Source organism: Nematolebias whitei, chromosome 7 (assembly GCF_014905685.2).
Source record: "Nematolebias whitei isolate Nwh7 chromosome 7, NemWhi1, whole genome shotgun sequence".
Taxonomy (NCBI): domain Eukaryota; kingdom Metazoa; phylum Chordata; class Actinopteri; order Cyprinodontiformes; family Rivulidae; genus Nematolebias; species Nematolebias whitei.
The window spans coordinates 47,672,784-47,697,929 of NC_056504.1; the positions used below are offsets into that span (position 1 = coordinate 47,672,784).

Sequence of the window (25,146 nt, forward strand, 5' to 3'; positions counted from 1 at the left end):
AAAATGAGCGCAGGTTTGTTTTTTCATTCAGCATCAGACGATGTTAGCTAGCTGTGGTTTCTAGGTAGTTGATGGATTTAACTTCTTTAAAAGAACTTGTAAATCTGTTGTCTGTGTTTGTAGCTTAGCATGCTAACAGAAGCTAACGCTAAGGTGGACAAGATCTAGAAACTAAAGTATTAGATCAAGATTCGTGGGGCTCTTTTTATCTCAGTAATTCTCAGTTTGGAGATGTCCTATTCAAACTATTGTCATCAAGAATAAAACAACAGTTTTACACACTTAGCTGAGAAGATATTTTAGGTTGTGTTTAAATTCAGGGCCTGTATGCTTCGAAGGCCGCATGTTGTCATAGGTGTCCGTTCTGCATACATGTCTCTTTAGAATGATTTGTTCAATTATCTTTGTAGAGATCTAGTAGAGAGCTGTATGAATGGGTAAATGAGGACACAGATTGTAGTGTAAAGCGCTCTGAGTATCTTGAAATAAGATAGAAAGGCGCTATATAATCACAGTCCATTTACCATTACATGTCAGAGTTGCATACATTTAGTTAACACACGCGCATGCGCAATCTGCAAGAGGCCCGCGACGTTTAGAGGAGCCGTCTGTTTATCATACACTACTGTTAAAATATTTTTAGACTGGCCCTATGGTTTTGATCTGCTCAGAGACGGGATTATAATGAAATTATGACCCGGTTCTGACTGGGTTCAGTTGAACACCTGCCTGTTGGCTTCAGACCAGCTGTTCAAATCTCTGCAGGTTCAAATAAAAGGTGCACCAGGGCTTTCACCTCAATCTCTCGGGCCACAGTTGTACGGCTGATAACTGTCTTTTCTGAATTTTTGACTGTTTTTGTCTCACTTCATCCTAGAACCAAAAAGTTTATAACATAATAACAGTTGAGCAGATTCTAGTAATCTTTTCTTAGGATTCATTAAAGATCAAATACAATTGGAAATTTTTCTCAACTTCCAGTATGGATTTAAACAAACACTATATGCACTTAACATTGTAAAATTTGTTTAGGAAATTTAATGTTCAAGGACACCACGTAAGAAAAAAATTGTTTAATGGGAAAAGAAGAAGAAGTGAAAAATGTAGAAAAATAAAAAATACTGCATCCAACTAATGATTGTCTATCTCTTGTCTCACGGGCTTCATCCAGAAGAAGACACAAGTGTTGTTCCTGCTGTGTCCGCTTCAGTTCTTCATGTTCATTCAGTGATGGAATAAGACTTTTCTTTACTGGACTCTTTTCTCTTTCTCTTCACTAGAAAGAAGAAACAGGTGGTTAATTCAAGCTACATACTGTTTTTGAATAAATGCATGAAACAAAGAAAGGTGCAGCTAACAGCTATATTAATAATAATAAACTGATAAAATAAGAAAATGACAAATTGTTTTAAAATAATGAAAATAATATAATGATAACAATGGATATATGATCAAAGTATTATACAGATACAGATCTTCTTTATTGTCATTCGCACCACATGTGGTACATGTGGTGGAACGAAATTATGTACGCAGGGTCCCAGTTACATCCAACAATAAAATGTAAAAGAAAAACAGTAATAAGATCTAAGATATGAACTAAGAAAAACATCAACTAAAAATATACTAAGCACTAATAGTATAAAAACAATAAACACAATACGCCGAACAGCAGCACGGACAGTGAACAGATGAGCACGAATGAACACAGCAACATCAAACAGATCAGCAGCAACATGAAACAGATCAGCAGCAGCATGAAACAGATCAGCAGCAACATGATGTGATTTTTCAGTGATTATCCTGGTTAGAGATTCATGAGGCTGCACAAACTCAAGTTCATGTTGCTGTTTGACATATTGTTTTGATTGTTTACTGCTATTAGTGCTTAGTGTATTAGTAGATGTTTTTTAGTTGATATTTTTCTTAGTTCATATCTTAGCTCTTATTACAGTTTTTCTTTTACATTTTATTGTCTGTAACTGGGACCCTGTGTACATAATTTCATCCCACCACATGTTCAACATGTGGTGCGTATTCAGTATTCAACATTTTATTTTTTTACATTAAAAATAAAATAAAAGCAAGTCCTTATCGGCACGAATAAAGTGATGTGGAACATGTTGCATCTGTTCTTACCGAGCACAGAAGCTGCAGCGTTGTGCTGCTCTGTCAGGTGCAGGTGGGCTGCGAGCCTGCGGAGGAGCTCTGTCAGGTGTAGACTCCGCTGATGGAGCAGCGGCAGAAGCCGGGAGGCTTGGAGGGTTGAATGTGGAGTATAGAGACGAACCGTCACGTGCTGAAATACGTTCTAGATAAAATACAGTGAGAAACGGGACCGGAGGACAGTTAGCGTTTATGCAAATGAGCTTAGCATCATAACACCGATGTTGTCCTATTATGGCGTCAGCCTTTTTTGTTAGTTAAAAATATGTTCAGAACCGATGGGATGAGTAACTTAAAATATGTTTAAAGTTAGAAAACACTCACCATCTTCTATAAATGATTCAAGTAGAGCAGTAGCCGTGTCCAAACCACCCTCCAATCCTCCATCTAGTTCGCTTTGACTTTTTTCCTCAGCCACCAAGCACAACAACACCTGCACTTCTGTATTTGACCACGGCTTTGATGTTATTGTTTTTGTATAGCTTCAAAATACCCAAAGATACGCTCCTCGAGTTATCGCTAATGGCAGGCGGTAGAGAAAAATGGCGGATCGGGTTGTTTGGAAATACTCCACAGACTCCTCCCCCCTCAAACACACGTCAAGCCAGAAATATCCGACCCGCGTTGTGACAGTGGAAAAGGGGCTCTAGTCAAGCCCCCTCATACACTGACAGGTTGAGCTCCCCTTCTGCGAAGGAAGAGTCTAGGACCCTATAAACGAGTAATGACAGGGGACATGGGGGCTTTTTCCGGGTCTGTGAACACGTCACAAACCGAAGAGACCAGCGCTGTAAACTGTAACCTTTTCCTGCCTTGATTTTAATACAGTTGGTAAAACTTAATTGACGTTTCTTTGATTTATTGCTAATGAGAGTTACCATGTCTGAGGGAGATTTGAGCCGGGGTTGAGTGATACTAGCAATAACAACATTTTAAGAGGGGGACAGTTGAACCCAGAGTTGAACCCAGTTCAACCCCCTGTGAATAGTAAACAGCCATCAGGGTGCTAATGATCCATTGTTAGGCTGATGGTCCTTCTTGATCATGTGATCAGCTGGTTTTGGTTGTCAGCAGCAAACTGGTTGATCCACTCTGAGAAGGTGCTATTTAAGAGACTGAGCTGAATACAGCACCTCAGACTGAGGAAGTCTTTCGGATGAGAGACGAAACGTTTCTACATTTTTTTTTGCTTTGTTTTGTTTTTTGTTTTTTTGAATGTCCAGAGGACCAGATTTAACATTTTTGGATTTTTCTACCTGGATTATTGAGCATGCATCAGGATATAATCGAATCATGGTTGCAACTAAGAGCTGGTGACATATATTCAGTAACAGCCATATGCATAGCACTTTAACTTATATTAAATGAAAAGTGTTAAATGTTATTTATTAGCATTAGTCACCTGCAATGTTGTCTCACTTGTGGAGGCTTGTTCCATGTTCCTAGCTGCAGTGTGGGATCCTCTGCACTCCTGTGCATGAAGGACAGCCTTTTTAAGATCACAGTTTTTGTCTGTCCATTGTGCCATAAGACTTAATCATGCTAACGGGGCTAACACGATGTCCAAATGTCTGTGGTAAAAGTCACCCAACAAGACATGCTATCGATTAGCTTCTCAATGATGTCGGAAATGACGGCTTGTAACTCTGGTAACGTTATGTTGGAAAATTATCTCCGACTGCGGACGATGTAGCGAGGCTCAACATAGTCCATAGATTTTCGGTATCCAACAGCCTCACCAACGAAAAATAAAACTTCCACACCGTCATTTTGAATTTTCCTCTCTGCTGTGAGATCGAGTAGGTGCACGTGACGTCATTGCCTTGCGCTGCCGCTACAAGGTCATCACGTTGTGCTTCTGCTGCAGTCGAAAACAGCGCCTTTTGTATCGGCTAGTTATTTTAATGGAATGGCCGATGTCTGATATTAAATTTAACACTAATATCGGCCGATACCATGCCGATAATATTGTGCATCCCTTGTATACATATGTATATATATATGTATACAAATATACGAGGATTTTTATTGTTATTCTCATCACATGTGGTACATTAGGTGGAACAAAACTATGTGTAACTATATATGAAACTATATATGTTCAAGACCCCCTTGCCCTTCGATGTGATTAACAAAATCAGTTAAATGTGAATGTTAGTGCTTTTTATTAAAAAAATCCACATCTACATTTCAGAATATGGTTATTATCAGAGTCAGAGTTTCTTTATTGTCATTCGCACCTCATGTGGTACATGTGGTGGAGCGAAATTATGTACACGGGGTCCCAGTTACATCCAACAATAAAATGTCTAAGAAAAACAGTAATAACATCTAAGATATGAACTAAGAAAAACATCAACTAAATATACACTAAGCACTCATAACATAAAACATTGAACATCAGCACAAACATGAACATGAGTCTGTGAGCAGATGTGCACGCATGAACACATCAACATTGAAACAGATCAGCAGCAACATGAAACAGATCAGCAGCAACATGATATGGTTTTTCACAGTGATTATTCTAGTTAGAGATTCATGAGTCTAACAGCCTCAGGGTAGAAGCTGTTCCTCAGTCTAGTGGTTCTACACTTAATGCTCCTTAACCTCCTTCCTGAGGGGAGTGGGGCAAAAAGTGTGTGTGCTGGGTGGGTGGGGTCCTTCATGATGCAGGTGGCCCTCTTCCTGCATCTGGAGGTGTAGATGTCTGTGATGGTGGGGAGACTGATTCCAACAGATTTCTGTGCAGCCTTCACCACTCTCTGCAAAGCTTTTCTTTCTGCAGCTGTGCAGCCTCCATGCCACACATTGATGCTGGAGCACAGGATGCTCTCCACTGCACACCTGTAGAAGGAGGTGAGGACTGAGCTTCCCAGACCAGCTCGCCTCAGCCGTCTGAGGAAGTAGAGTCTCTGATGAGCTTTCTTGATCAGGCTGGTGGTGTTGTTGCTCCAGCTGAGGTTGTCATTCATGTGTACACCCAAGTACTTGTAGCTGGAGACCACTTCCACCGCAGATCCTCTTATGTTCAGGGGGGTGTAGGTGTTTTTGTTCCTTCTGAAGTCCACAATCATCTCCTTTGTCTTCTTCACATTGATGTGAAGGTTATTCTCTCTGCACCAGCTCTCCAGGTGTTCCACCTCCTGCCTGTAGCTGGACTCATCATTGTTTGTGATGCATCCCACCACCGCTGTATCATCTGCAAACTTTACAATGTGACAGCCTGGATGGGTAGCTGCACAATCATATGTGAGCAGAGTAAACAGAAGGGGGCTCAACACACATCCCTGAGGAGAGCCAGTGCTGAGGGTTATGGTGGAGGAGGAGAGGTTGTGGATCCTCACTAACTGTGGTCTGTTTGTTAAAAAGTCTAGTACCCAGTTGCAGATGGAGGGGCTTAGTCCTAGTGTGGATAGTTTGTCCATCAGGGTTTGGGGGATCATGGTGTTGAAGGCGGATGTGAAGTCCACAAAGAGCATACGGACGTAAGAGTTTTTCTGCTCCAGGTGGTTGAGTGCAGTGTGGACCACAGAGGAGATTGCATCCTCTGTTGATCGGTTCTCACGGTATGCGTACTGATGAGGGTCCTCGTTGATGTTGATGGTTGTTTTGATGTGAGTCATGACCAGTTTTTCGAAGCATTTAGCGACTATCGGGGTGAGGGCCACTGGCCGATAGTCATTCAGACCAGTCACTGTAGAGCTTTTTGGGACTGGATGATGGTGGCAGTCTTCAGGCAGGTGGGAACTGTCTCCAGGGTAAGTGAGGTGTTAAAGATGTCTGCCAGCACCTCACAGAGCTGATCAGCACATTCCTTCAACACTTTTCCGGGGATGTTGTCTGGGCCAGTTGCTTTGTGCGGATTAATCCTCCTGAAGGTACTCCTTACTTCTGCTGAGGTCACGCTGAGATGCTCTTCATCCGGTGGTGAGGTGAGTCTGGTGCTGGGTGGTCTGTTCGGGTCTTCAAAGCGTGCATAGAACTTGTTGAGGGCATCAGGCAGAGATGGGTCTTTGGGGCATTGTTCACTCCTTCCTTTATAATCTGTTATGCACTTAATGCCCCTCCACATGCTCCGAGGGTCTTGTGAGATGAATTGACCCTCGATCCTCTTTGCATATGTGGCCTTGGCCCTCTTAATACCAGCAACCAGCTCTTTTCTTGTCCTACTCAGCTCCTCTGAGTTTCCAGACCTGAAGGCAGTGTTCCTGGCTTCCAGCAGGGTACGCACCTCTGCATTCAGCCAAGGTTTTCTGTTTGGGTAGCTTTTAACATTTCTGATAGTGGAGACTGTGTCAGTACATGTACTAATGTAACCCAGTACTGAGGATGTGTATTAGTCAAGATCAAGCGAACCTCCATTTTCAGCAGCTTCTCTGAAAACCTGCCAGTCTGTTCGATCAAAACAATCTCTCAGTATGGGGCCACTGCCCTGGCTCCAACATTTAACTTTCTTTTGTACCGGTCTGGAGCGTCTCAGCGGGGGGCATGTAAGCAAGAGCCAGGAAGATTGAGATGTGGTCTTGAGATGGACACCGATCAAATGTTATGAATAATTCTATATTTATCACCACAGCAATTGTGTTACACATGTTAGTAGTTGTAAACACTCAAAAGAATGCATATGTTGGTTTAGTGCTTACCTATATCCTAAACATGGAGTAAACATTTTTAAAGAAAACCATGATTAGTTTTTAAAATAGACTTTATTAGAGAAATATTTATTTCAAATGTAAAAACAATACAGTAAAAATGTTGTAGGCTGTTTAGTTTATATAAATTTAAATAAAATATTGTTACTTGAATGTCGCCATATTTTTTAACGCTGCAGTGCATTCTGGGTCATTGACGTATTATGGTCTTGTAGTGCTAGCTCCGTCCAGGTGAAACAGTGATGATTAACGTTACTCCTTTTCAATTTGAACCGGAGCGCGTTTAAATTGATGTCAATGTAGAACTCACAAGGGGTAATGAAGATGAGGAAGACCAAATGGATGAAGAGGAAAGAGTTGGCTGAAGACGCTGTTTGTGTGGCTGCTGCTTGGAGATGCAAATCCAGATGGATAGCATATGCTGCAAATGGCTGCAGTTTCTAATTGAAGCTGTTTACGGTAAGCATATGTTAGGGATTCTGATAATGTTTAGGCCTGCTACAAAGACTGAAAGATGCTTCAATGTCACTTTAAACATTCATTCATTATTTTCCTAGTTGTTTTAATATCGTGTAAGCTACTGCTAATGGTGTTAGCTCCTGCTAATGGTGTTAGCTCCTGCTAATGACGTTGGCTCTAGCTAATAACAGTAGATCACAAGTCGATCTCATTTGTTTGTTTCAACAGATATCTTATGTATATCGAGAAGTATTGTGGGCTGCCCTCGTTAGCCTCCAAGACAGAGAAAGTGCTGGTCTTCCAAATCAGAGCCAAATCACCAACAGGTAATTAAAAATACGATGATGCACACAGCTTTTGAATTGAGTCTCCTGGACCTGATTCAAAATGTCGTCACAGCCATGTCCAGTTTTTTAAATTAACCATTTCCTGGATAACTTGGTGTACACCAGCATATTTTCACAGAATTAGTATAACTAAGAAGTTCCTAACATTTTTGTGTTTATCTCAAAACATCACATTAAGTTACTGGTTTTAACATTTTGTTTCTCACATGACTTACGCTTCCCCTGAGCCTGGTGGTAGCAGCTCTCCGGTCTGATAGCAGTAGCCCCGGGACCTGGCTATAGTAGCTCCCAGGTCCGATAATGGCAGCCTAGGGCCTAGCAGCCACAACTCCCAGATCTGACGACGGCAGCAGCTCCCATGTCCAACAACGGCAAGCCCTAGCCAACGGCTAAAGTGTTAGCTAGACAGCAGCAGCTCCCAGGTACAATGATGGCAGCCTCCAGATGCAACAGCAGGCTCGGCGTCAGCAGCTTCCAGGTCCGACAATGGCCAGCCATAGCCAACGGCTAAAGCGTTAGCTTGGCTTCAGCAACTCCCAGGTCCGACGATATTGAAGCAGGCTCTGCAGAGCACAGCAACAGCTCTCGGTTCCGGTCCGACTCGTTTCCGTCCGTCCCTGCTCGGAGGTCCTTGTCGGCTGGTTGAAAGATGAAAAAGGTCCCGTGGGCTCCAAATGGAGCGCTGGGCCTTTAGCGGCACACATCCCCACTTGGAAGACCTCGTGGGTCAGCTAGGAACTCTTGGATTCACCGCTGAGTCTGGGTATTCCATTCTTGTGACAGTTAGTAGTCACACACGTTGAGCACTCTGCTCTTGTGAAATCTGCACCAGTAAGCTTCTCTTGTTTATCATCACTTTCCAGCTGGCTCGTGCTCTCCCACACATCACCTTCTCTAAAATCTTTGAAAACTCCTGTATCCAAAAGCAGCATCTAGCCCCATCTTTTAATGTGCCAGGTGGTATAATGTGACTACGTTGCATGGGCTGCCTTCAAGTGCAAGTGCTATGTAGCTAGCTACATATCATAAAGCTACACACAATTATCTTAAAGTTTGCGTTACATGGATCCTAGTTTAAATCACCGCGATGCACGTATTAACTTGCAGTAATGTTAACAAACGTAAACTTACCAGCTGAAAAAAATCCCAGACACAGAGCCGTCCTTGTTGCGAAGCGGAGTCCGGTCATGTAGTCTGGTCGTGAAGATTTTGAATCAGGCAATTCAGGCTTTGTAACACCCTGCGGTCCTCTATCCTTGCAGTCAAACATGGAGCAACTTTACATTCTTAAATTGATTCTGTGCATGCACGGGCAGCCACTGCATATTACGGCTTGCTTTAGAACCACGTGAACCCCGTCTATGGGTGTAACCACGTTTGTTTTTTCCTTGTGACTGCAAGTTGCAGCACTGGCATTGGCTATAACTTTACACGTAGTTGAAAGTATGTGTGTAACGTTCCAGCCAATCACTGAAACTTGACACCGAAAGACGAGGCATATTTTGATACATATACCGACCGAAGCAGTTTGGTCTGTACCATAAAAGATCCAAAGTTCAGTATTCAGCCCTAGTCAAGTGCACTCCTAAAGTCATTGTTGGTGGTAAATTGTGTCACAATCATTTCATTATCTTAGCCATAGGAGTGAGTTAAAAAACAGGATGCCTATATGGACAAGTTGAATGAGATGTTTCTAAAATATCCTGATGCATGCTCAATAATTTCAACATATTTTATTTATATATTTATTTAATTTTTAATCTGTCGAGAGGACCTGACTTGTCTCTAAAATAGTTGTTGAATCAAGTGTTTACATATGTAGGTTAGGGATGCACCGACTTTTTTGACTTCCGATCCAATCTCGGTAGCTAAATCTGGATATCTGCTGATACCGTTCCGTTATCAAAGTTAGAATTAAATCCTGCTAACACAAAACATGTTTGTTTATTTGTTTGTTTGTTTTTATTCTTAGCTTTAAAGTGTATATTAAAGTGATTAAATGGCTTTAAACATCTGCTAAGGTCATGGCATAAACCAACATAGACGTTCCTGTTTTTAGTATTTTTTACATCGCTTTATAATGTAGCTGGTTTTTTTTTTATAATTGTAGTTTTTCAATTCATATGCTTTTTTATGATTGTCTACTGTTGTACTGATAAATATCTCCTGGAGGGTAAACTGTATCTTGGATGCAAGTATTCAATCAAGCTGCGAAATCCTTCGTTTTCTACAACTGATAGCGGTTGGTCATTAATTGCGATGAAGTTTAGCAACTTCTTGGTAAACACTCAAGCTCTGTGGCTTCCGTGGTGTGTTCTTCTCATTCAATCCGAAGCAGGCAGTCTAGTTTCGGTCAGCCGTGCTCAGTCTGCCCCTCCTCTGAGACGGGCAGACTGAGCAGGGCAGCTTGGGCGCGGTTGACCGAAGTCAAACTGCCTGCTTTGGATTGAACAAGAGGAACACACCGCCGAAGCCATACAGCTCAAATGTCCAACGTAAAACTAACTTTACCGTGGTTTAATATGGTGTTATGTTTGATTAAGTTTGTCGTATTGTAGGTCGACGGAGCTTCCTCCTCTTGGTACAGCGACTCTGCAGACATTGTACGTTGCTGTCTTGCTTTGTGGTGTTTCTAGTGTAAAATACTTTCACACAGCGGACATGTTTAGATGAATAGTTGGTTAGCCGTTAGCCACAGTGCTGCTCAGTCCTCACATATTTACTCACGTTGTAGCTGGCTGCAAACTATGAAATGGATTTCCTGAATGTGAGGCGGGTCTTATTACTCTGGGTTTCACGAGACACGCCTCCGTTCAGGAAATCCATTCCATAGTTTGAAGCCAGCTTGCAGAGCAGCAGGCATGGAATCACATGTGGAGACGTTTCAGCAGACACAGACATGCATCATTGATCGGAAATCTCTGCAGGTTGGATTGGAAAAATCTGGTACGTAAATTATGCTGGTATCGGAGCCTGATACTGGATCGGATCAGGCCCATCCTTAATGTAGGTAAACGTAGATGTTTAACAACCTGTTAAAATACACCAGAATGCAGGAAATGGCATCTACTTTATTCAAAATTTTATGTGGGAGAACCCCCAGACCCCCCCACACCACCTCCACCAGTGTGTCCCCCCCACGTTACAAATGCTTCTGATGCCAATGGGCATGAAAGAGGCCAGTCGGTGGAAACAGACCCTTAAAAGTCTTGTCCAGGCCAACACATTTAAGAAATTGGTTTTTGCTGTCAGCAGAATTTTTTCTTTTTTTTTATTCTTTCGGCTGCTCCCTTCTTAGCGAACTAAGTCGCACGAAGACTTGGCAGTTATTTTTACGCCGGATGCCCTTCCTGATGCAACCACCGAGCTACCACAGCCCTCTGTGTGGAGCAGAGAGCTGCTATCTAGGACGACACCCGGAGGAGCAGATGGTGGGGGTTAAGGGCCTTGCTCAAGGGCCCAGAGTGGGACAATTGAGGGTGGGGGCAGGTGTGGGTACCTCACCTACCCCACCCACATTTTTTATGTTTTCAGCATCGGGGCTTGAACTGGCGATCTTCCGATCACAGGCTAGGTTTGTCATCTTTTTCATCCCTTCTAAGTTTGCAGGTATGATAAATATATTGTTATGTTATCTAAATAAATATTTATTATGTATATTTAAAAAAACTGAATATGAGTATTCTGTAATGAGCAGAACAAGCACCTGTCAAGCATTAGTAGAGGCAAAACATTAAACTAGAACATTACCAAACTGTCGGTGTGTGGATTGAAACATGACTCTTCTTTCGGTGTCAAGTTTCGGTGATTGGCTGTAACGTGACACGTGGTTTCAGTACGCAGGCAGGTAAAACACAGACATATGGTAAACAGACATACGTGTTTACACCCAGAGCTGCCGTATAGCCATATGTCTATGGCGCTGGTTACACCTGCAGACGGGGTTCACGTGTGCAGCGCGTCCGTCGTCAAACCGCTTCAATTTACAAGCGGAAAGTTGCTCCATGTTTGTCTGCAAGGAGCGAGGACGCAGCTTCCCCTCCTCCTCTCTCAGCATTAAAGTCATCCTGTGCGTGTTAGAGCCTGAACGGCCTGATTCATCATCTCCACGACCGGACTCTGCTTCGCATCGAGGACGGAGCTGTGTCTGGGGTTTCAGCTGGTAAGTTTACATTTGTTAACGTTACTGCAGCTTAATATGTGCATCGCAGTGAGTTAAACTAGGATCCATCTAACGCTAACTAGAAGATATTAGTGTGTAGCTTTATTTTACGGCTATCTATGGAGCTAGCTAAAATCAAAAGCTAACAAAAGATTGACAGTAACAGGTAAAGCTTAGTTTGTAAAAATGTGCTCATCCATCTGGTCAGCTGGTTAAACAGTTCACCTAATGTTCACTGTTTATGTTTATGTTCTACTCACATGAGCCTTTGACCCTTTTTCTACAGTGGAGGCTGCATGGTGCAGGTAAGTACGCTGTAAAGGATATTGTTGACCAGTTAAGCTTTTATCTCTCAGCCTAAATAATGTTTTTTGAGCAATAACAACAAAACCATGTTATTGTTGATGTTTTATGTTCTAATGTCATTTAGGGAGATGGGAGGAGCCCTAAACCCCAGAGAACCACAGAGAAGATTCAGGACGAGATACAGAGGTACAGAAGCCTGCCATCAACTAGGGCATTAACAGAGTACTCGAGTAATCTACACATCGATTGCTAGGACCTCTATCGAAGTTAAAAATTTAACATCGAGTATCCGTAGTGACGTCATATTATGTGACCACCGTATGACCGTAGGGGGCGGTGTTGCACTGTTGCAGGTCACAGTGTATGGTGTATCACCGGGTCCAATCCACCGAACCAGTTTCGGTTAAGTTTCGTTTTTGACGTGCTGCATGTTTCTTCACGTTTGCAGTTTAATCATAATAACTAATAGTTTAGTTTTTCCTGTGACTTATTTGCAGTATGATAAATGGTAGGAGCATTATATGCGCTCCCGATGTTTTGTTGGTCTTTTTATTTTGTAAATAATTACTTTTTTTTTTTTTTTTTGCAGTTTTATTTATTTATTTATTTTTGTATCTTGAGATCTATGACGTCATCAAATACTCGAGTTCTACTCAGGTTTCATTATGTTAATGTCGAGTTTAAAAATTATATACTCGTTCAACCCCTACCATCAACCCTAACCTCTGTGAATCCAGTGACCTGGTAGTGAAATGTGAGGGACAATTTGTCAGTACAAACTTGGCAACCAGGTATGTGTGTGTGCAAATATCATCATCTACAGCCTCAGAGTGAACATTTCCTACTGCTGGAGACACCATCAACCAGGAGTGGGCTTGTTTGTGTCCAGAGAAATCAGACATGTTGATTTTTCTGAAGAAAAACTGTTAAGTGAAAAGGTCCTCAGCATGTAGCAATGAGCATTAGACCCTGACATGTCACTGGTTTGCAACTGTTCTTTTGAACTAGACAGTATTTGTTTATTTTTATGTAAGAAAACTGCTTGGAATGAAAAAATACCCAAGTTAAAAAATAAAGCTCAAGATTTGTACTGTAATGTGTAACGTAATTTTATTTTTGTTAGAATTGATGTTAATCATAAAATTGGCACCGAGAAAAGAACCGTCCAAGAAACGACACCGAAGTGAAGGTACCGACACTGATACCGATTTTTTAAGAAAAGTACCCAGCCCTATTTAGACCTGAAGTGTCCTCATTCTGAGTTTTTTGTCTGACTCGAGCATGAGACTGTGGTGGCTGTGATCAGGATAGTGACTACAGTCAGTATTTATTACACATCTAGCCTTGATACTCACTGCAAACTCTTTACTATTTTGTAGGGGTGTAACGGTACGCTAAAATCACATTTCGGTTCAGTTCAGTTTCAAGGAGGACTCTGTTCGGTTAATTTTCGGTACAAAAAGGCCAAAATAAAGACTTTAAAAATGTTTATTTTGAAAATATGCCAAGTAAACAATACGTTTTATAAAAATAAATAAAAGCAACCCATTTGGATGATATTTTAAATAAACTGCACTCTTTACAATAAATAAACTATACTAACAAAACTAAAAATCTTAATAAATACAATAACAGTCAGAACCAGAACAATAAGCAGCAACAGACCGTTTACAATCTAACTAATCAAGTTTTAAGTTTTTCCCCAAAAAGACCAACTTGTCTACATTTTCTGCTAAAAGCACAGATCTAGTTGCAGTGACAATATGACAAGTGACCCTGTGCACATAGTTTTGTCCCACCTCATGTACCACATGTGATGTCAGCAGGGGAGAAAACCTGCTCAATGGCAACAGAGATAGAAGGGCACCCTGAAGCTCTGAAGTCACAACCTCTTCTTGGACCTGCTCCAAAAGGGACTTGCTACTTCCCACCTATCTCTGGAAAAGTTCAGAGTTCAGTCTTCACAGACTTCTTAGCTGGAGGTGATCTGGTGAATGATGTCCCTGAAGAGGAACTCGGTGACATCCTCAAGACTGCAAACAACACAGATGGAGTTAATAAGATGATCATTTTAAATTAAAAAAAGTTAATTAGATCATAATAATGCAATAACAATAATAATACAATACCATTACCTCTTCTTGAATAGTCATCATTTCTGTTATGAGGTAGTTGATTCTCTTGTTCATCATCATCAGGGCAGGGCTTTAAATCAGTTCCAGGGCTTGTTGACAATCAATTTTAGCTTTTTCATAAAGTGCTGCTACAACTTTTTGGCTGAAGTGTTGACGTGATGGATGTCGTAGACAGCGAGGCTCAAGAACTTTATGCTTAAAGCCGGCGCATCAACAACATTCGGACGTAGATCCAGAGCTTTAAAAACTCCTACATCTTGTGTGTTATTGCTTTGGACCCATCTAAATTACCTGAAAAAGGTTGTTTAAATGCTACTATCGGTGTTTGCACCAAGCTGCTATTCTGTAGAAGAGACGTTCACGTTTGAATGATGTTGTTTCAAGCGCATTAACAAGTTAGACGTGTTGCTGCTGCAGATCCAATCTCTGTGAAACAACGTCAACACACAGCTTTGGATTTGTTCACTTGTCTTTTAACAAGAAAGCCATAATGTTCCCAAACAGGAGACCGCAACGAGATGCTAGGCTGCTAATGCTATGTGTGCTGCAAGATAAAAGCGCCATGCTGAAACACACGTAGGAACTTTAGTTCCGCAGCGCATGATTATGCCAGAGATTTTTCGTTAATAAAATTTGAGTGAAAAATTAACCTAAACGGTACGCACGTGAACCGAACATGACATACCGAAACGGTTAAATACACCCACACGTACCATTACACCCCTACTATTTTGCAACCTACACACAGACTGAATGACACAATTGTATCTGCAACATTTGAATTTGTAAAATAGAGCTGGTATTATTGACTGTAATAACAGCTGTGAGTGTTTTCTGTGTCTACCTGTCATTGCTCTACTAATTAATCTCACTTATGGTGTAGAGGCAGGGCAGCCGGCTTGGGACCCGAAAGTCCCAGGTTCGATCCCCAGTCACTGCACATCACGTGGCGTCTCTGGGCAGCACGTCTCATCCCCAAAATGTCCCCCGGGCGCTTTCAATAGCTGCCCACTGCACCACCAGGTGGTGGATGGGTTAAATGCAGAGACTAATTTCGCCATTGTATGGAAACATACAGTGCTGACATTGTGATGACATTATTATTATTATTATTATTAAATCTGGATTAAATAAAGTTATGAAACTGGAAAAACTGGGAGTTCTACATATTTATCCAGGCTTATTAGAAGTATTACTGTAATTCTCGGGACTACAAAGAGCACCAGTGTATAAGTTGCACATATGCAATTTAAGAAAAATCATAATTTTGTACATAAATAAGACGCACCAGCTGTTGAGCCGAGGGTATTCATTGTACAGTGAATGCCCAGTTCATTCTGTTCTTGTTGTAGTACAAGAATCAGCCAGTTGATGGCATTCACAAATTATGGCTTGCTTTTAACATACACGAAGATTGAATGGTGATCCTAAGTATACATAAAGCTTCAGTATTAGACTCAATTCAATTCAAAAATACTTTATTAATCCGTAAGGGAAATTATTTGTTGTTGTAACTCGTTATCTTCATTTCATTAAGAGATGTTATAGATGCTGATGGCTGTAGACAGGAAGGATCTCTTGTAAAGGTCCATCCCACTGTGGATCCTAAGAAACTGGCTGCAGATGCTGTCCGATCCGTCCACCTAGACTCGGCTGGCCTCTCGGTTCTCCGGGGCTGTAGGATCGCGTGAATGCCGGGCAGAACTCCTCCCAGAGCAATGGCCACTCCCAGCAGTCTGCCAAGCTCCTCGTCACTGCAGACAGCCAACTGTAGGTGCCGAGTGACAATCCTGTCCTTCCACTGTCATGACCCATGTTTCCTGCTAGTTCCAGGACCTCAGTGGTCAGGCACTCGAGCACAGCTGGCAGGTAGATGAGAATGCATCCGCAGAACATCCTTTTCAACTCGTTTGAGATTTGGGGCTGTAGCTGAGATATTATTTGAGCTTTTGAGTTGTTAATCAGCTGTTGTTGGTTGTAGAAAATTGCCTTGTTGCCATGGTTACGCATCATAACAAATGTCCAAAACTTAAAAAGTTTCAGTAAAAATCCTTCCAGCTGCACAGCATCTGATACCAGAGGAAACAATCATCCAAAAAATGTGATTTACATCCAGAAAAAGCGGAATTAGTTTCCAAAAGCAAAATTTCTGAATGAAAATAACAGAGCTGCTCCAACATGCAGCCACCTTGAGCAGCGCAATTCTAGAACTCATGGTGACAAACATTATTCCTTCAAAATGAACAAAGTACCGGTAAATATCTACTGGTAAGCATAATCACTGGACATTAAGGTGCCAAACACCTATGTAACTGAAATTATTTAAAAATTATATACCGGGAAATATTACCCAGAAGTCTTAACGGGGTCATGTGACCAGAAGTGTAATACCGTAGTACAAATAAATGTGGGAAATATTCATTAAATCACTGGTAGTACCACTGATTTTTATTGTTAAACAGTATTGATATCAACTGCTGTTTTTAATTCTACCTTTACTTTCTAAATTATCTTAAATATGACAGGATTTCTCTTCAGCGCTAATGAGGAGGGGAGGGAGTAAGGGGGACCAGCCCCCCTCCTTCTCCCCGCTCAGTTTCATGAGTGAGACGAGCTTAAATAATATACCTACTGGTATTTAAACACATTTACCATAGACAGAAATATTTTTTTAAACTTTGATTTAAATATGTACCAGTCTTGACTGACTGCTTTAAAATGAAATCTTGACTTTGCTGCGCTTACATGAGAAGGGGGGGCGGGGAGTGGGAACAGCCCCACCTGTTGTCTCTGCGCCGTTTAATGTTTGGATGTGAGCTTAAAATTCCAGTAGATCTCTGTATTTAAACGTACACAAAAAGATGTCACAGAAAGAATTAAAACTTTTTTTTATTAAAATAAGTACAGACTTGACTGCTTAGAGTACTTCTGCTCAGAGGAGCTCACATCTTGACCAACTGGAGGGGGACAGCTTTAACATGGCTTTAAAAAATAAAATTAAAAAACGCCGATGGTCGACCACCATCGCTCTGTTCTCCGTCCTCTATGCACTGAAATCATGGAAGTCCTCTTCAGTGTCAGAATTGAAGAGGCTCAAAAAGTCATTATCACACACTGGCTCCTTGTTGCTCTCGACGTCACTCCCTCGTTCTGTCTGCATCATCCCGCAGCAGTCCAGCCAAAGTCCGTGCTGTGCTCGAGGCATAAAACACAGTAACTTATCTGAAGAATCTGAATAACTTAGCACGCTTTTTTTTTACCTTTGTTTACTGTAAACAGGAAGACTCATTAATGCACATGTGTCTTGGAGGATGGGTCAATGACAGTATCTCATTGGTCATTAAGGTTACACTTCTGGCCACATGATGACAGAATAGGTGGAGTTATGGTAGTGAATTTTGAAACCATGACCTAGAATCGTAGCTCATCTGATTACCTGCAGGCATTCTCCCTGTGTTACAAATCCCTGCCCCCAATAAGGGTGGGGTGTTGGGAGCCAAGAGCACCTAGCCTTATCAAAAGTAAATCAGACAGTGGCAGGAAGGTGCTGAGAAATGACAGGAAGTCTTTCAAAATAAAACAAAAAATATAAATTTTGAAAAAAAAATACATAAATAAGATGCTCCTGCATATAAACCGCAGGGTACAAAGTGTGAGACAAAAGTAACGGCTTACACACAGACAATTATGGTAGGTATTTTAAAATAGCGTGTAATTTATTATGTTGACACAGATTTGTTTTGATTTATAAAGTATTTTCTGTTAGCAAATTCATGCACAATGGACAAGACAGATACAAACATAAAAGATCACGTTTCAAATTATGTATGAGCTATTATGTCATAATACTGATGCAATGTAACACCACATTCTTATAATTTGAGTCTTCACTAATTTTAAGTAATGGCAAAACATTGGACTCATTCACTGATTTTATTGTTTTCTTTAATCTGATTATTTATGATTTGCGAACGTTGATAAAGTAAAACTTCAAAATTTTTCAAATACCCATATCAGGTGATTTAATTTAAACATTTTATTGTTTTTTTTTATGATAAACAGACATTTGTTTGTCTCTTACTGAATAAAATTTTGTTCCTTTGACTTGGAACAGTTCTGATCCACAGAACATTAATCAACAACACAAGTGATGTATGAGTGAATATAAAATTATATTCAGTCCATATTGTTTCTGTTTCAGTGTTTCCTGCAGATGTTCAGCAGACTCTGCTGATCAGAGCAGATGCTCCTGAGGAATGGAGACCTGATGTGAACCAGCAGGACCCAGAGCGCCGCCACATCAAAGAGGAAGAGGAGGAACTCTGGACCCAATTGGAGGAAGAAAAGTTCATTGTGAAGGAGGAGACTGATGCCTGCAGGTTTTCACTCACCGCAGTTCCTGTGAAGACTGAGGATGATGAAGAGAAGCCTCTGTTCTCACAGCTTCATCAGCATAATCCAGAGCCCCTCCACATAAAGGAGGAAGAGGTGGAACTCTGGACCAGATTAGAGGGAGAGCAGCTCAGTGTGAAGGAGGAGACTGATGTCAGCATGTTTTCATTCACTGCAGTTCCACTGAAGAGGCAGGAAGATGAAGAAAAGCCTCTGTTCTCACAACTTCATCAGCACCAAATGGAGGACAGAGAAGTTCCAACCAGCAGCTCAGCTGACCAGATGAAAGTAGAAGCTGATGAAGAGGACTGTGGGGGAGCAGAAACCAGCAGGAACCCAGATCTAAATCCTCATGAAGATGCTTCTAGCTCTTCAGAGACTGAAGTCAGTGAGGACGATGAAGAGGACAAGGATGGGAACAATCCTGACTCTCAGCTGGAACACTTGTCAGACTCTGGGTCAACAACTGAAAACAGTGACAAAAACTGGAAGGAGAGCAGATCTCCTGAGTCAGCTGTAAACTCTGTCAACAAATGTTTCAGCTGCTCTGAGTGTGGTAAACAGTTTCTACACAACCAGTCACTTCAGAGACACTTGACATGTCATTCAACAGGAAGACATTCAAGTTGTTTGGATCAGAAGAATAGTGTAGAGTCAGACAGGAAAGTCAAGACAGGACCAAAGTCATTTAGTTGTGATGAATGTGGCAAAAAATTTAACCGTGACAGAAATTTAACAGCACACATGAGAGTCCACACAGGAGAGAAACCTTATGAATGTCAGAATTGTGGACATAGATTTAGCCAAAAGTCAAATTTAAATTCGCACATGAGAATCCACACAGGAGCAAAACCATATAAATGTGAGATTTGTGGACAAAGATTTAACTATAAATACCATTTAAATGGACATATGTTTCTCCATACAGGACAGAACCCATATAAATGTGAGATCTGCGGACATCGAGCTAGCCGTAAGTCACGTTTAAACTCACACATGAGAATCCACACAGGACAAAAACCTTATGAATGTGAGATTTGTAGACAGAAATTTAGCCACAAGTCAAGTTTAAACACGCACATGAGAGTCCACACAGGACAGAAACCTTATGAATGTGAGATTTGTGGACAAAAATTTATGTATAAATACCATTTAAATGGACACATGTATCTCCATACAGGACAGAAGCCATTTAAATGTGAGATTTGCGGACATCTTACTAACCAGAAGTCAAATTTGAACTCGCACATGAGAGTCCACACAGGACAGAAACCTTATGAATGTCAGAATTGTGGACAGAGATTTAGCCAAAAGACAAGTTTAAACTTACACATGAGAGTCCACACAGGACAGAAACCTTATGAATGTCAGAATTGTGGACAGAGATTTAGCCAGAAGTCAAATTTAATCTCACACACAAGAGTCCACACAGGACAGAAACCTTATGAATGTCAGAATTGTGGACAGAGATTTAGCCATAAGTCAAGTTTAAAGTCACACATTAGAATCCACACAGAAGCAAAACCATATGAATGTGAGTTTTGTGGGCAAAGATTTAGGCAAACAACAGATTTAAGCTTTCACATGAGTGTCCATACTAGACAGGAACTACTTAAATGTGAGCTTTGTGGACAAAGGTTCAGCCATGAGATAACTTTGAACTTACACATGACTGTCCACACAGGAAAGATGCCGTTTGAATTTGAGGATTGTTGACCGTTATTTAGCAATCATTTAAACAGACACACAAGAGTTCTCAGTAACCTAAGTATTCCTTATGTCCTCCTCCAGAAGTAAAACTTTAAGACTTCAGTCTAAAACTAGAATCTGCTTTTAAACACATGAGAACTAACAAGGGAGGGGAAATGGTTCAATTGAATTTTGCGTTTTTTCAACTAGAAATTTGCGTAAGTGGGCTCCATGTTTGTTACTTAATTATGTTTGATATGTGCTTACCTGCTATCCTGTTTTGGCAGCACAGTCCTGAATTTTACCTCCCTCTCCCTTTCTTGCGTCCCTCATAAGGAAAGGCATGAGACATGTTATTAAACATCTTTTTTACCTGAAGCATGTTGTATTTTCCCCTATTTTTCTTTTTGGTGTATAACAGAATGCTTAACTTACATGTTAAAAAAAATAACAAAATTTTGTGGTTAGGTTTGTCATATTTTTCATCCCTTCTAATTTTGCAGGTATGATAAATATATTGTTATCTAAATAAATATTTATCATGCTTATTTTAAAAAAACTGAATGAGTAGTCTGTAATGAGCAGAACAAGCACCTGTCAAGCATTAGCCGTATGTCTATGGCGCTGGTTACACCTACAGACGGGGTTCACGTGTGCAGCGCGTGTCGTCGAACCGCTTCAATTTACGAGCTGAAAGTTGCTCCGTGTTTGTCTGCAAGGAGCGAGGACGCAGCTTCCCCTCCTCCTCTCTCAGCGTTAGTCATCCTGTGTGTGTTGGAACCTGAACGGCCTGATTCAACATCTCCACGACCGGACTCCGCTTCGCACCTAGGACGGAGCTGTGTCTGGGGTTTCAGCTGGTAAGTTTACATTTGTTAACGTTACTGCAGCTTAATACGTGCATCGTGGTGAGTTAGGCCCTAATTACACGGACACGATGGGGGGAAACATAGGTTTTTTCGTATGTTAATTAGAGGAAAAGATTTTCGTTGACACGGTTGCATTTTAGGTTTACATGCATCCGGAGGATTTCCCCCCGCCCTCCCGAATCTGCTGTAGTTACCATGCCAGGTCATTAGTTGGCGCTGTGAATTTGTACCTTCACCTAATGCGCATGCGTGCTGCCTCGGCACGTTGTTTTTCTCTGGGCTAAGCTAACAACAACGTAACGTAACAACAAGTTAAAGCTGGATTCTGGCTGGATTTTGGATAAAAGAGTCGACGGATTTGATGCCAAGCGGTACCGCTTCATCTAACAGCTCCACACCGGTCACTGAGTGGACCAGAACCGAGTCAATGTCGGACTTTACTCCGTGATAATCAGTAGCTGTTTTACAGCAGGTAAATCAAATGTTCTTAATTATTTTAGTTTGTGTTTACTTCGGTTACAAAACAACAGAGTTTTTATTTTTTCCTGAAAGAAGAAGAAGCTGTCCTCCCACCAGGCGGACCAGTTCTGAACGAGGCTCGGCCCTGATGAACTGCAGGAGGACGTCGAAGAGAGATGTTGGATGAACTATTTATTTAAAATTCCCCTCAGTTCTTTTATTCAATCCATTCAAGTTCAGTTGACGTGTTTTAATAGTGTGTTCAGTTTAATTATCCGTGTTTGTGTGACATACAGTTTGTGGTGTTGAATAAATAAATAAAAATTAAACCTGATGTCTTCATTTTCAACTTTAGTGTTCACACTATATGTTTAGCATCATTTTAAATTTGAATTACATAATGTCCAGATAGCTTCATTTAGCTCAGAGCTTCATTATCTCTCACGCTAACATAAATACTGTTTATTATTATTAAACTTATTATTTAGCACATATAGATGCTATAGTGCAGCGCGACGTGTGCGTGTGCCACGTTCTATAAACCGCGACATTAGACCTGGATCAGATTGTGTCTCTTCCAACACAGATGTCGGTCACAGCACCTGGAATCTGACATAGATTAACTACGAGATTAAAAATATATTCCATCAGTCGTGGTTCTGAAAGCAGTGTGTCCGCCGCCATGTTGATAGAAGTATAGCGTCTGTCCGCATGTGCGCATGTGGTTTAACACAAAGCCTCAGCGGGAGATGTTTACATTATCAGCCGGGGGGGGGGGGGGCAGTGAAAAACCTCCACTCTGGAAGGTGGGTTCAGAAACCTCCAGATTCAAAGAGGGGGGCCACTGGTGTCGTGTAAATGATCAGCAGAACTGCAGAGAGAAAGGTGCGGATGCACTCAAAATACGCTCCGTTTAAATGGCCCCTTAACTAGGATCCATCTAATGCTAACTAGAAGATATTAGTGTGTAGCTTTATTTTACGGCTATCTATGTAGCTAGCTAAAATCAAAAGCTAATTAAAATTGACAGTAACAGATGAAGCTTAGCTTGTAAAAATGTGCTCATCTGTCCAGTCAGCTGGTTAAACAGTTCACGAATGCTCACTGATTTATGTTTATGTTCTCCTCACAGGAGCCTCTGACCCTGAGGTGAGGAGGACAGAGACGGACAAAAGTAAGATCAGGGCCACAGGACAGTCACAAATGTTGTTGTTAAAAGTTTACCTTTTTTTTTTACATCTCTGTATTTAAACACACGTACCGTACACAGAAAGATGTCAAACAAAGAATTAAAAAACTTTTATTCAAATGTGTACAGACTTGACTGCTTAGAGTACTTCTGCTCAGCTGATCCCACATCTTGGCCAACTGGAGGGGGACAGCTTTAACACGACTTAATAAAAAAGCACAGATGGTCGACCAGTGTCACTCATCGCTCTGTTCTCTGTCCTCTGTACACTGAAACCATGGAAGTCCTCTTCTTCAGTGTCAGAATTGAAGAGGCTCAAAAAGACATTATCACACACTGGCTCCTTTTCGCTCTCGACGTCACTCCCTCGTTCTGTCCGCATCATCCCGCAGCAGTCCAGCCAAAGTCCGTGCTGTCTTATATTACAGATCTTATTGTTCCATATTTTCCTAACGGAGCACTTCGCTCTCAGGCTGCAGGTTTACTTGTGGTTCCTAGAATTTACAAAAACAAAATGGGAGGCAGAGCTTTCAGTTATCAGGCTCCTCTCTTGTGGAACCAACTTCCAATCTCTGTCCGTGAGGCTGACACATTATCCAGTTTTGAAATTAGGCTTAAGTCTCTTCTTTTTGCTAAATTCTATAGTTAGGATCGGCTTGGGTTTCCTGAGCTGTCCCTTAGTTATGCTGCTATAGGCTTAGACTGCTGGAGGACAAACTGACCACACTTTTTGACTCTGCTACTGTCTTTACTTACTCTGCTCAACCTGTTTTGTATTTGTAATGATTTTTTCTATCCTTAACATGTGGAGTTTTTTTGGTCTTTCAGATATACCTGGACCTACCATTCTGTGTTTGTCCGTCTCTCCTTTCTGTCCTCTCAAACCAGCCGGTCAAAGCAGATGGCCGCTTGTCCTGAGCCTGGTTCTGCTGGAGGTTTCGTCCTTTTAAAAAGGAGTTTTTCCTTTTCACTGTTGCCACTGTGCTTGCTCAGGATGGGAGACTGCATTGAAGCCAAGATTCAACTTGTCTGCTGGCTTCCTTAGGCAGAGAATTTTACTAAGTGGCTTTTTTATGTATGTGAATGTTCCTGTAAAGTGTCCTGAGACAACTTTGTTGTGATTTGGCACTATATAAATAAACTGAATTGAATTGAATTGATCCACATAACATGAATCAACAACGCAAGTGATGTATGAGTGAATATAAAGTTATATTCAGTCCATATTGTTTGTGTTTCAGTGTTTCCTGCTGATGTTCAGATCAGAGTAGATGCTCCTGAGGAATGGAAGCCTGATGTGGACCAACAGGACCCAGAGCACCGCCACATAAAAGAGGAAGAGGAGGAACTCTGGACCCAATTGGAGGGAGAGAAGGTCATTGTGAAGGAGGAGACTGATGCCAGCAGGTTTTCACTCACTGCAGTTCCTGTGAAGACTGAGGATGATGAAGAGAAGCCTCTGTTCTCACATCTTCATCAGCAGAATCCAGAGCCCCTCCACATAAAGGAGGAAGAGGTGGAACTCTGGACCAGATTAGAGGGAGATCAGCTCAATGTGAAGGATGAGACTGATGTCAGCAGGTTTTCATTCACCACAGTTCCTATGAAGAGTGAGAAAGATGAAGAGAAGCCTCTGTCCTCACTACCTCATCAGCATCAAATTGAGGAAAGAGCTGTTCCAACCAGTGGCTCTACAGACCAGATGAAAGTAGAAGCTGATGGAAAGGGCTGTGGAGGAGCAGAAACCAGCAGGAACCCAGATTTAAATCTTCATGGAGATGCTTCCAGCTCTTCAGAGACTGAAGTTAGTGAGGATGATGAAGAGGACGAGAATGGGAACAATTCTGACTCTCAGCTGGAACACTTGTCAGACTCTGGGTCAACAACTGAAGACGGTGACAAAGACTTTAAGGAGAGCAGAGCTCCTGAGTCAGCTGTAAACTCTGTCAACAAATGTTTCAGCTGCTCTGTGTGTGGTAAACAATTTCTGCACAACCAGTCTCTTCAGAGACACTTGGCTTGTCATTCAACAGTAAGACGTTCAAGCTGTTTGGGTCTGAAGAAAAGTGTCAGAGAGAAGAAAAGTGTAGAGAGACACAGGAAAGTCCAGACAGGTCCAAAATCCTTTAGTTGTGATGAATGTGGTAAAAGTCTTAAAAGTAAAACAAATTTAACAACACACATGAGAATCCACACAGGAGAGAAACCTTATGTATGTCAGTATTGTGGACATAAATTTAGCCAAAAGTCAAATTTAAACTCCCACATGAGAATCCACACAGGAGCAAAACCATATGAATGTGAGATTTGTGGACAAA

The 25,146-nt window shown here is 41.4% G+C and overlaps 2 protein-coding genes across 2 annotated transcripts in view; both read left to right on the forward strand.

Annotated features, from left to right (window-relative positions):
* Positions 1-25,146, forward strand: part of LOC119412879 (zinc finger protein OZF-like) — a 51,326-nt gene continuing 26,180 nt past the window's right edge. The window contains exon 1 of the mRNA XM_037679915.1: positions 1-13. Coding sequence (XP_037535843.1) covers positions 4-13 — 10 coding nt within the window. The 5' untranslated portion in view covers positions 1-3. The remainder of the gene's footprint in view (positions 14-25,146) is intronic.
* On the forward strand, positions 18,857-20,338 carry LOC119412073 (zinc finger protein OZF-like). The gene has a single exon (XM_037679049.1). The coding sequence runs from the start codon at positions 18,863-18,865 to the stop codon at positions 20,336-20,338; it is 1,476 nt and encodes a 491-aa protein (XP_037534977.1). The 5' UTR covers positions 18,857-18,862.

Bases quoted from the DNA above. Each gene is read 5' to 3' on its own strand.
- LOC119412073 (XM_037679049.1), top strand. From the start codon at position 18,863: ATGGAGGACAGAGAAGTTCCAACCAGCAGCTCAGCTGACCAGATGAAA.